General features: G+C 36.8%; 1 protein-coding gene across 1 annotated transcript; it reads right to left on the bottom strand.

Moving 5' to 3' along the window:
* Window positions 1-4,783: 4,783 nt before the first annotated feature.
* LOC108332894 (uncharacterized) lies at window positions 4,784-6,251 on the bottom strand. The gene is made up of 2 exons (XM_017568191.1): window positions 5,215-6,251; window positions 4,784-5,129 (listed from the first exon to the last, which is right to left on the bottom strand). Exons 1-2 carry the CDS (start codon window positions 6,249-6,251, stop codon window positions 4,784-4,786), a joined length of 1,383 nt encoding a protein of 460 aa, XP_017423680.1.
* Window positions 6,252-13,397: the final 7,146 nt, after the last annotated feature.

The following is a 13,397-nucleotide window of genomic DNA, read 5'->3' on the forward strand; positions in this document are numbered from 1 at the left end:
AAGTTGGTGGAGAAAGTAGGCAAAATAAAATATAGTGAATAGTAAAAGTTAATATGGAAAATAAGTGAAAGAAATAATATAAAAAGTTGGTGGAGAAATTAGGTGTGGAAATTAAGTGGAAGAAATAATATAAAAAGTTGGTGGAAAAATTAGGTGAAATAAAATATAGTGAATAGTAAAAGTTAATGTGGAAAATAAGTGAAAGAAATAATATAAAAAGTGGGTGGAAAAATAAGGTGGAGAAAAATGGATAATAAAAAATGTTGATGGAGAAGATATAATTAAAAAATGTAAGTGGAATAATTAGAAAAGTTGATATATAAAATTAATATGGAAATGATGTGGAAAAAGTAAATGAAAAAGGTAGATGATGTGGAATGAGATGTGGAGGGTGATGTGGATGGTGATGTGGAGAGTGGGGTGTGATAAGAGAAAAGAAGTGATGAGAAAGTAAAAAAGTAAGAGATTATTTTGGGCCATTGGAGTAAGTGTTTAAAAGAAAATTTGGGGGTGCAAAAAGTAAAATAAATAGTATTTTTCATTTTGTTTTTATTTATTTATTTTTGTGATGAATTATATTTACCCGGATGAAATTGGGTATTGACAACTGCCCCTCTTTACTTAGATTTTACTAGATAATATGACAAACAACGTTTTTATATTATTAGAGTAAAAGATAAGTAAAGATAGAAATACTAATTTCGTCTGGGTTTCAAAGAGAAAAGAGGAGAATAACAATCGATTCAAGTACATAAGATGAAGAGAATCACGATGCAATAAAAAGGGTTCGACCATTGCCTAGCAGAGGATCGATATCCCAAAGAGAAACTAAAGGTGCCATACAAAAATTGAACTTAAGGGCCAGGCAAAAATTGAACTTAAGAGCCCGTGTGAAAACTGAGCTTGGGGGCCAGTGTGGAAGCTGGGCTTGGGGGTAGTGTGAAAACTGGGCTTGGGGGCCAGTGTGAAAACTGGGCTTGGGGGCCAGTGTGGAAGCTGGGCTTTGGGGGTCAGTGTGGACACTGGGCTTGGGGGCCAGTGTGAAAACTGGGCTTTTAGGGCCAGTGTGGAAACTGGGCTTGGGGGCCAGTGTGGAAACTGGGCTTGGGGGCCAGTGTGGAAATTAGGCTTTGGGGCCAGTGTGAAAACTGGGCTTTTGGGGGCCAGTGTGGAAACTGGGCTTGGGGCCAATGTGGAAACTGGGCTTGGGGGCCAATGTGGAAACTGGGCTTGGGGGCCATTGTGAAAACTGGGCTTTTGGGGCCAGTGTGGAAACTGGGCTTAGGGGCCAGTGTGGAAACTAGGCTTGGGGGCCAGTGTGGAAACTGGGCTTTGGGGCCAGTGTGAAAACTGGGCTTGGGGCCAGTGTGAAAACTGGGCTTGGAGGCCAGTGTGGAAACTGGGCTTGGGGGCCAGTGTGAAAACTGGACTTTTGGGGCCAGTGTGGAAACTGGGCTTGGGGGTAGTGTGAAAACTGGGCTTGGGGGCCAGTGTGGAAACTGGGCTTGGGGGCCAGTGTGAAAACTGGGCTTTTGGGGCCAGTGTGGAAACTGGGCTTTGGGGCCAGTATGGAAATTGGGCTTTCAAATTTTGAAATTCTTGAAACTTGTAATTTGAGAAATGTTGGCCAGTGTGGAAACTAGGCTTAGGGGCTAGTATGGAAACTGGGCTTGGGGCCAATGTGATAATTGGGCTTTGTGGGCCAGTATGGAAACTGGGCTTTCAAATTTTGAAATTCTTGAAACTTGTAATTTGAGAAATGTTGGCCAGTGTGGAAACTGGGCTTAAGGGCCAGTATGGAAACTGGGCTTGGGGCCAATGTGATAATTGGGCTTTGTGGGCCAGTATGGAAACTGGGCTTTCAAATTTTGAAATTCTTGAAACTTGTAATTTGAGAAATGTTGGCCAGTGTGGAAACTGGGCTTAGGGGCCAATATGGAAACTGGGCTTGGGGCCAATGTGATAATTGGGCTTTGTGGGCCAGTATGGAAACTGGGCTTTCAAATTTTGAAATTTTTGAAACTTGTAATTTGAGAAATGTTGGCCAGTGTGGAAACTGGGCTTAGGGGCCAGTATGGAAACTGGGCTTGGGGCCAATGTGATAATTGGGCTTTGTGGGCCAGTATGGAAACTGGGCTTTCAAATTTTGAAATTCTTGAAACTTGTAATTTGAGAAATGTTGGCCAGTGTGGAAACTGGGCTTAGGGGCCAGTATGGAAACTGGGCTTGGGGCCAATGTGATAATTGGGCTATGTGGGCCAGTATGAAAACTGGGCTTTCAAATTTTGAAATTCTTGAAACTTGTAATTTGAGAAATGTTGGCTAGTGTGGAAACTGGGCTTAAGGGCCAGTATGGAAACTCGGCTTGGGGCCAATATGATAATTGGGCTTTGTGGACCAGTGTGGAAACTGGCCTTTCAAATTTTGAAATTCTTGAAACAAAAATTTGAGAAATGTTGGCCAGTGTGGAAACTGGGCTTAGGGGCCAGTATGGAAACTGGGCTTAGGGGCCAGTATGGAAACTGGGCTTTCAGATTTTGAAATTCTTGAAATTTGTAATTTGTGAAATGTCTTGTAATTTTGATAGAAATTTGATTTTTGAAAAAGCGTAGGGGTGTTGAAACCTTTCATTTTGTGGGTCAGTGTAGAAACTGGGCTTTCGAATTTTGAAATTCCTGAAACTTCAAATGTTATTTAATTTTGACACAAATTTGAAAGTTTATCGACATGAAACAATATGGCTTGAGAGAGAAAATCTGAATGTTATTCTTTTTGTGTTTTCTTTGGTTTTTTTTTTTTGAAGAAGGAAATCGATAACCATTCATGTGAATGAAGAGGGTTTCGATGAGAAATACTTTCTTTTTGATAAATATATGAAAACGTTTGCTTTGTTTTGTTTTTTTGTTATTTTTTCGAGTCCATGGTCTTACTTGCAATCATCAGACTGGCCATTATTTCCAATGCTTAGAAAAGTGAGGAATGTCATACATCCGAGATCTAACTTTGAGATTATTACATTTTGATTTTTTCTCCCGAGGCATTAACGTACATATGCTTGAATTCACTCGGAAGTGAAGAAATGGGAATTGTTTATAATGGTTTGGAAGATAATGGGATAGCCATGCGGGCTTGTCACCTCATACGCTCCTTACAGGAGATGAGTGCCAAAGCGAAACACGAGGTACCTAAAAAGTTGCCCCGATTTGGTGTAATGAGTATGATGGTGAATCCATGATAATTCCGGTGAAAAATTCAAGTAAGATCTGCAAAGCTGCCCCATTCTTGAGATTATGGTTTGACGAATTTCAAGGAAAAGACGCGCGGTGAGGTTCACCAAGCTGCCCCAGTTTTGTTGTTGTTTTTTTTTTGTTTTTGGAATGGGGTTCCGTTTGGAAGAAGTAGTGGGTAGGAAAGGGTCAGCTAAAAGGATGGCTCAAATTGCTTCGATTTTCTTTTGTATGCTTTTGGCTGGTTGGTAGAGAGGTCCCCTATTCTTGAGACATTATTCATTTTCAAATATTTTTTTTTTTGGACACATTGAAAGTTATTTTGTCTTATCGCAAAATTAACCTTTATGAAAATATGAGCAATCATCATTCGATCTGCGTGGACTTTGTTAGGCTTGTAAGATGGCTAAGGGCTAAAAGGTATTGAAAGAAAAGGGTATAAAGGCCCAAATGAAATGTTTTTCGGATACACATTTTTTTTAAAAAAATAAGGGTTATCATCTACGCATTGCATCAACTATTTGATCTTTAGAGCACTTTGCTTTTGTCTTGAACTTCGTTTTTCCTTCATCTCTGGTTAATTCTTTTTTATTGTTGTTTTTTTTTTGTTTACCCCTTTTGAAGGATTCGCTTCATTTGATCGTTGAGTACTCTTCATCTGCATTCCAAGTTGACTCATACTGATGATAACCCTTGCTTGGGAATAATTTTGAAAAAGAATTTATTTTTGGCTCAAACGGGGTAACAATGGTTATAGTTTTTTGCTTTTTGGATAAAGAAAGAAGGCCACACATCATTTTGAACTCTGATTGCTTTATTTTCAAAAGATTAATTCTACGATTAGATGACCTCAACATGAGTCGTTTTTTCTTCCTTTCTTTTCTAGACCGCCCTTTCAGGTTTTTCAATATAGGGGACTTATTCTTTTTTTTTTTGAAAATTCTTTTGTTCTTTTGTTTGCCTCAATGGATTCAGGGATCACTCAACTAGCGCAAACGAGGATAATGTTGGTCAGGCCAATCTGCCCCAGTGTAAAGGTTTTTGTTACTGAGGGCAGTGACAATGTTTACTAGGGAAGATCCTTTATTTTGGAAAGTGAAGGGTGAGATTTTTCAAACACCATGTGCACAAACATCTCAAGAGAAAACATCAAATTGTTATTTTTGATTCAACATTTGACCTCGGAAAAATCTGACACTACAACTTTTGTTTTCTTTTTGTTATCAATTCTTTTATTTTCTTTTTTTTCTATTTATATATTTTTTGCTATTTTCGAAAAAACAAGAGTTTGATAATTTGCAAGAAAGACAAGCGACTCAATATTGCCTTCATTTATTTGTTTTTTTTTTTCAATTTTGTTATTCGTGGCTTTCGTTTTTCTCCACGACACCCTATTAGGACATGATTTCCAGTAAACCTTGGAGATACCAAATAATGAAAGTTCACATTAAAAGTCACGGATAAAAGCATAATATCCATGAGCATAACCCTCGTAGGAAGACAAAACAACATTAGTTTCGCCTTTTACAACAACCTATTCTTTCCCATATAGTTCTTCATTTGTCCATGGCATTTGTAGGGGCGAACTCGCGCCTTGCCAGAGTGTTGGATTGACTTTCTTCAAACTTTAAACATCCTGAATCGATCAAAGATTGCACTTTATGCTTTAAAGCCTTGCATGCCTCTGTTGAGTGTCCACACGCTCCTTCATGATAATCACACTTGGCGTTTGTGTCATAGCTCTTTGGGTACGGAGGTCGTATAGGTCTAGTTGGACAAACCTTTATGAGGTTTCTGCGGAGAAGATCTGGCAGTAACTCTGTATAGGTCATGGGGATAGCAGTGAAGCTGGCAACCTTCTCATCACGATTGTAATTTCTTCGCTCAATGGGTCGATTGGACCTATGAGAATGTGACATTTGAGGATAGGCAATAAAATGTGAGTTAGCTCTTTGTTTTTTTATCTTTCTCATGTCTAGGACCATACTCATTTAAACTCGCTACTAGCTGTGGGCCTAGTGCAATTTTTCCATTTCTTATGCCACCCTCGACCCTCTCTCCAATTACTACTATGTCAGCAAAACTTGAGGAGACACTGCTTATCATGTGTTCATAAAATGGTGGTTGTAGAGTATTCAAAAATATGGTAGTCATCTCCTTGTCTCTCAGAGGCGGTTCTACTTGAACAACAATTTCTCTCCACCTTTGGGCATATTCTCTAAATGATTCAGACTCTTTCTTCACCATGTTTTGCAGTTGTATTCTGTCAGGTGTTAGATCTTTATTATATTCATACTGCCTTAGGAATGCATCAACCAGATCTTTCCATGAATAGATGTGAGTAGTTTCTAAGCGCATGTACCAAGTCAAAGCTACGCCAATTAAACTTTCTTGGAAGATGTGAATCAAAAGTTTTTCATCGTGGGCATAAGCTGTCATTTTTCTGCAGTACATAGTTATATGGCTCCATGGGCAAGTATTTCCCCGATATTTCTCAAATTCTGGCAACCTGAACTTTGGAGGTATCACCACATTAGGAACTAAACATAGTTTTCTAGCATCTCCAAATTCAAAACTTCCTTCGCCTTCTATGGCTCTTAACCTCTTCTCAAAGACTTCTAATTTACTCTTGTCGTCCTTAAAATCTGCTGGTGTAACGACATAAGATGAAGACTTCGTCTCATGTTGTTTTTTCATTATCATGTTCTGAATACCTGGTTGGATTGTCTTCCCAGGAATTGTGAAAGTGGTTGCCCCAAGCTCGCCTTCTACTTCAACTGCATTACCTTCGGCCTTTTGAGCATCAAGATGCCCCAAGTCCACTCCTGATGGTGGAGTATAATTCGGGGGAAGACCACAGGAAGGGAAAGGTTGTACTTTTGGAACTCTTTGTTGTGGTTGTTGTGCGCACGAATCTTTGGGGCTTTGTAAGGCATTCATGGCCTCTAGGATTTGACTTATTTGTTCCTTCAGCTGTTGGATATCGACTTTCATCCCCTCTTGAACTTCTCCTTGGTTCTCCATGATTTTTCCACTGGTTCGTGTCCTTTAGGATGTTTTGGAGACTTTAGCCGTATTATTATTTTTAAACTGAATTTTATTAGATGAAATAAATTAAGAAAAAGAAAATAAAAACGAAAAAAAAGAGAAAAGACAAAGCAACGCAATTACTATAGTAAGAAATTATAAAGATGCGAAAACATTGCCAAATGTATAAAGATGCCAACGTTCCTTCTTCAGTTTTGTCACTGCTGCATTCGCCTCTTGTTCGGTGTCGTCCATTCTAATATGCATTTTTGTGCAGTTCCTCTAGTACTTTTTGCTTGTCCCTCTGGGATTGGTCACACAATTGCTTCGTAACACGCTCTGATATCTCAATTATACCATATTCCCGGTCTTTTAAAGTCAGCTCAATGTTGGCCGCTACTAGCTCTTGCTTTTGTCTTATTAACAACTCCTCGTATGCTTCGCTGTTTTCCACACCTTCTTGCTTAAGATTCTCATAATCATGTTGTAGGCTCTGAAGATTATTGGTCAACTTGATATTTTCTAGTTTGCTCGAATTCTGCCTTCAACAATTTTACTTCCTCACTTTCAGCCTTATGAAACTTTTTTCCATAATCTAGGTTAGGAGAAGTTAACTTGAAAGGCAACTTCACTGTCCTAACCCTTTCTGCAATCCAATGGCTGTAAGGAATTCCTTCATCAATAGTCCATGGTCTGGGGTCCATTTCTGCACGAATAATGTTGCCCCAAGCATTCCTAACTTGATGAAGTACTTCAACAAAGGTTCCTTCCTCATAATAGATTTGCAATATGGCAAGAGACGCAGGTGTAGGTGATCCTCTCATAGGATGCCCAAATTGCCTTTGTGCTAACACAGGATTGTAATTAATACAACACCTAATACCCATGAGGGGTACATTAGGGTACCTCCCGCAGTGATATATAATTTGTGATCTACGCTGCCAAGGGACACACCATTTAATTTGATCCTCGTTTAAACTTGCACAAAGTTGTGCCCATTCATTTACCCCTTTCACATTTGGTTTACACTGCAATAACTCATCCATGGGGCACGGGGAATTTAAGGCATCTCCAGTCACACGGGAAATGAACCACATATACAACACTGGTATACAACATAACATCTTTCCTCCCTTCAGTTCATAACAACGATTAAGGGTCCCATAAACTTCAGCCATGATGGCAGTGACTGGATTCTCACAGCGCTCTTTGTACCCCACAAATGCGTTCATGGCGGCATAGTCGACGAAATTCTTGACATTAGGAAAAAGCATGATACCATAGAGGAGAAGAGCCAATACATCCATAAATGTTTCCCAGTTTTCCTCTTCAGCCAGACGATGCAAGTATCCCTTTAGGTATCCTTGAGGAAGGCCCCTCACTTTGCCCTTGATTGTGAACTTGCTCTCCAGCTTCATAGGGTGTACTTTCATGATCCTTGATAGCTGCAAGACAGGGATATATTGCCCAAGGTAGTTGTATGGAGTTTTTCCCTCGAGAGGTATATTTAAGATTTGCTCGAATTCTTCCACTGTTGGCACCAATTGGAAATCCCAAAAAGTGAACCATCTCAATGGTGGATCATAATATTGGGCTAAAGTGGTAATTGTTGATGTTTGGACCTCCACCTCTAACAAGCTCAACAAATTTCCATACTCCTTCTTGAATGCATCCTTTTGGGATGTCTTCATTTTCTTTACCAGTGTTCTTAGACCATCCATATTTCCTTCCTCTGCTTCAATGGCTATCCTTTCCTTTAAAATGTTTGAACTTGAAGGCCGGTCAACTTCAAATTTCATGTTAATTTCCATTTTACCTCAAGGGCTTAGTCACAAATTTATAACTTCCTACCTAGGAGCAACAACAAGACCATAAAAATGCATGAGAAAGACACATAATGATATAATGATATGTACAAAGTGTTTACAAAAATAACGGTTATAAAACGACACACATCTCCCTTTGTGCCCTAGGAAGATTTAACGGTTAAGATTCAAGGTTAAGTATATGCAATCTCACAAGGATAGTTCCCTGAACCTAAATCAAGGCCACTAGAGCTATGGCTCTTTTCACTGTTTCTCCACAACAGTCAGAGTAATCAACTAGATGTGGAGACACAAATGAAGAGAACAACCTCTAGCTGGAGTTCTCACGATAGCCAGACAGGAAGTACATCCCAGAGTGACACCGCTACACAACCCCTCTATTTCTAAGTTGCGCTCAGACCCGGGTATAGGGCCTCACTCATGATATGCATATTGTGTGGAAGGAGATTATAATAAAAAACAACAATTGCAAAAATAAACACAGATAAGTAGAAACAATTATTTCAAACATAAATAAAAAGTAAAAGAAACTCATATGCAATTATTCCAAATATTAAACATAAATAAAGACAAAGGGAATAAAAACACAAAGAAAAACCACATTGAATTCACTTATCTAATTAAATGGCCTGACTCTCTGACGTCCCCAGTGGAGTCGCCATCTGTCGCAACCGGAAAAAAATCGCGACGGGACGGCGATCCGTAAAAGAGAAACGGTTTTGAAAAAAGAGATTTTGGAGTCGTCACCATAGTTTATTCTGAAAAACTACGGAAAAACCATAAAATGATAAGGCATGGTCTATTAGAACCAGATTCTTGGTTCAGGAGTCGGTTACGTGTAGGGAAGGTATTAGCACCCTACAACGCCTGCCTTAATGCAATACCTTTAATTAAATATGCGAATATGATGTGGTTTTCAAAATGTTTAACTTTCCCTTAAAATAAAACTCGAAAGAAACAAACAATATTTTTTAGTTTTTTGAGCCCGACAAGGATTGACCTTGCTCCTACGTATTCCCATTCAGAATGAGAAATCAGGGTTCCGTAGTTCGTTTGAAAATTGCTTGAGAAAAGTGTCTTAAAAATTGTTTGAGAATTTGTTATGGATAATTTGGATTTTTGGGAGAGTGAACCTGACAAGGTCTAGCCTTGCTTCTACGTATCTCCACTTTTGGTGGAGAATCAAGGATCACGTAGTTCTGGCAAGGCGATATTGTTTGAAGTTTGAAAAATAGATGTTTTTTAGTTTTTGAAGATTTTATATTTTTTTTTTGTATTTTTTATTTAGGAGAATGAAAAGGTTTTTAGCACAAGGACGATGCGTGCGATCACACATGTGCCTAAACCTTTAAAACATATTTTTGTAATTTTATTTAAAAGAGAGAAAAGGTTTTTAGCACAAGGACGATGCGTGCGATCACACATGTGCTTAAACCTTTGAAACATATTTTTGACATTTTTTTGAAGAAAGAGAAAAGGTTTTTGGCACAAGGACGATGCGTGCGATCACACATGTGCCTAAACCTTTAAAACATATTTTTGGGATTTTTAATTTTTTATTTTGTATTTTTCTTTTTATCTTTAATTTTTATATTTTAGTTTTCTTTTTATTAAGAAGAGAGACGAGTTGAAATGTCTATGACATAAAATTGTGAAAGAAAAAAAAACATAAGATAAAATTGTGGTAGAAAATTGGATAAATTTAAAAAAAAAATGATCAAAATGCATATAAATAGAATGAAAAGAAAATGTGTACCTCGTTGAAGATTTGAAAGATGAAGCAAAACTTTGCTTGTAATAAGTTGTAAGGAGAGATAGGTTGATGGCGAAGAAGATGAATTTATAGTAGAAATGTGGTATGGGATTTACTATGTATAGAGGGATTAGGAAATAGTAAAATGTGAGAGAAAAATGAAGTAGAGTTTTGGGATAGAATGAAGAGGTTTTGAGAGAGAAGAGATGAGTATTATGTAATTTTTTTGTGTGTGTGAAGTGAAGAGAATGTAGGTATTTATAGAGTTAAGGATGAAGAAAGTTGATGAATAAAAATAATATAATAAGTTGGTGGAAAATTTAGATGAAATAAAATATAATAAAAAAAGATGAATAGAAAAAGTTAATGTGGAAAATAAGTGAAAGAAATAATATAAAAAGTTGGTGGAAAAATTAGGTGAAATAAAATATAGTGAATAGTAAAAGTTAATGTGGAAAATAAGTGAAAGAAATAATATAAAAAGTTGGTGGAGAAAGTAGGTAAAATAAAATATAGTGAATAGTAAAAGTTAATATGGAAAATAAGTGAAAGAAATAATATAAAAAGTTGGTGGAGAAATTAGGTGTGGAAATTAAGTGGAAGAAATAATATAAAAAGTTGGTGGAAAAATTAGGTGAAATAAAATATAGTGAATAGTAAAAGTTAATGTGGAAAATAAGTGAAAGAAATAATATAAAAAGTGGGTGGAAAAATAAGGTGGAGAAAAATGGATAATAAAAAATGTTGATGGAGAAGATATAATTAAAAAATGTAAGTTGAATAATTAGAAAAGTTGATATATAAAATTAATATGGAAATGATGTGGAAAAAGTAAATGAAAAAGGTAGATGATGTGGAATGAGATGTGGAGGGTGATGTGGATGGTGACGTGGAGAGTGGGGTGTGATAAGAGAAAAGAGGTGATGAGAAAGTAAAAAAGTAAGAGATTATTTTGGGCCATTGGATTAAGTGTTTAAAAGAAAATTTGGGGGTGCAAAAAGTAAAATAAATAGTATTTTTCATTTTGTTTTTTTTTTGTTTTTTTTTATTTATTTTTGTGATGAATTATATTTACCCGGGCGAAATTGGGTATTGACACCCTAACTTCAAGGTCAGTTTTACATAAGCATAAATCTTTTTCTATTTATTTGGGTTTTCATGAAGGAGTGTGTGTTCTTGTTGAACAGGGTGGGAGTGAAGAATTGGTTGGCTGCAACTTCTTTTAGTGGTGCATTGAAGAAGGAAATGAAGGAAATGGGCTGAATGTAGAAGAAAGGAGTAGTAGTGTAAGAAATGAAGAAGTGGGTGTGATGAGCATGGAACACAGTGTGCTGCAGATGGAAGAAATATATGGTGAAAAGATTAGAATTTTAACTGAGAAAAGTTTAGTTAAGTTGGAAAAGTGGTTGAAATTCTTAGTGGGGTTGATCTTTGTGATATTTGTTTTGAATGTAATTGTATTAGCAATGTTGCTGAAACTTGGTTGATACTGTCTCATTTGATTTCATTGATGAAACTTGGCTTTTATGTAATGTGTCTTTTATTTATGAAGGCGAGTGATTACAGTGATAATGTGTCTGATTTAATTTCTTTTAATTATATTGGTAATTTAAGTGGAAAACAAACATCATAAAGCAATGAGCAATAAAGATCATGACTGATAACGAAATTGGACAATAATCACTTTGTCATAACCAAAATCATTGTCTTACATCATAACAAAATGTGTTCAAAATGATAAGATCATTGTCTTACATATCCAAAATACATCAACTTTCATATCCAAAATACATGAAGATTACATCATAACAAAGTGTGTTCAAAATGATAGAGCAAACATTTGCTACAAAATATAAATAAGTCAATACATTAGATCATTCATCAGATCATTCATCAGATACATGCGTAGTTGTTTCGTGAGTAATAGAAACTTGTGTTGCTGAAGGTTGGCTGGGTTCTGGTTGTTCAGGACATTGGTCAGTACCAAGCATAGTAGATTCTTGAGTTATTGGAACATCTGTTGGTGGAGGTTGGGTGACTTCTGTTTGTTCAGCAGATTGGGCAGTATGAACCTCTACTGTTGGAGGTCTTTATGGACAACCTTTTTTGTTGTCCAAGTTCTTTGCAGATGTCATATTTTTTTTTTGTGCCCACCCTTTCTTAATTCACTGTCATTCTTCTTCAACTCTCAATCCTCTAGTCTTCATTTCTTCTTGGGCCTTCCTGGCATTGTCCTCTTCTTTGGTGGTAATATATCTGAATAGGGTGTAACCTCCCAGACATGTTGACCATTGATAGGGTTAATAATTGTGTTGTAAGTCTCTTCATAGGTAGACTTCCTAAACCAGTGCCCAATGTATTCTTCTGCATTTATATTCAAAAATTTCATTGCATTTATGGCATGACTACAAGGAATGCCAGTAATTGCCCATTTTCTACATGTGCAGTCCATGTTGTCAACATTCACAACAAATTGCTGCCTAAATTGTGAAATATGTTTCACTTCAAATAATTTTTCTCTTTACCACCTGTATTTAATACATAATTGACAACACAGTTAGCTGGATCAATACAAATGCCTAAAATGAATGGAAACAGACTTAACATGAATGGAAACAGACTTTATAAAAGTTACCTTGGTAACCAATATCTACTTAACCATGACTTATTCTGAAATATGTTCAAAACCTTAGGGCAGATTGAACCTTGATATGATGTCATCTTTGTCCTGTTGGCAACCCATCTCTTCATAATGTAAACCCTAATGTCTTCTAACATGCTAATAATAGGCTTAGACCTACTATCAACTAGCACACTATTAAAGGCCTCACACATGTTGTTCACAAGAGTGTCACATTGTGATCTAGAGGTGAATCTAGATCTTGACAAAAACTTGGGATAAGTAAATATAACTTGTCAAGTATTTAAATGTCAACTGTGAGTATATCAAATAATTATAAGACTTAATACATACATAGGTGGAATGACAAGCAAGTATTTAAATGCGTCTAAATTTATGTCTTTAATATTCCTCATTTCAGCCTCCCATTGTTGTGGATGTGTGGTTGTTGCTGCCCTCCACATGAGACATTTAAGGTTTTTTCCAGGAAATTTTTTTTAGAAGTTTGAATATAAATGCCTAACACAAAATATTTGTTCTATCACAGGTAGAAGATCTTGAATAGTTGGCAAAAGACCCTGACATATTCAAGATATTGAGTTACATATACAATATATTGTAATTAACATTTGTGTAATGAAGATATTCAGTTATATGTAGAAGATATTGAACATTGACTGGTCTTTTGTTGGTCTGAAATAAATGTGCATCCTGCACAGACAGCTTTCCCACCAAGGTCCTCAATTAGATGCTCCAAGAACCAAGTCCACGACTCTTTGTTTTCTACCTCAACAACAACATATGCTATGGGCAACATTTGGTCGTTTCCATCTCTTCCCATTGTTGTTAGTAACTCCCCTCCATACTTGCCTTTCAAAAAACATCCATCCAACCAAATAATAGGTCTACAACAAATGAAGCTATCCTTGCATGCCTTCAAGAAT

This window comes from Vigna angularis, chromosome 11 (assembly GCF_016808095.1).
Source record: "Vigna angularis cultivar LongXiaoDou No.4 chromosome 11, ASM1680809v1, whole genome shotgun sequence".
Lineage (NCBI taxonomy): Eukaryota > Viridiplantae > Streptophyta > Magnoliopsida > Fabales > Fabaceae > Vigna > Vigna angularis.

Bases quoted from the DNA above. Each gene is read 5' to 3' on its own strand.
- LOC108332894 (XM_017568191.1), bottom strand. From the start codon at position 6,251: ATGGAGAACCAAGGAGAAGTTCAAGAGGGGATGAAAGTCGATATCCAA. The intron at 5,130-5,214 runs GTATGGTCCTAG...ACATTCTCATAG, and splicing joins CTAGTAGCGAGTTTAAATGA to GTCCAATCGACCCATTGAGC.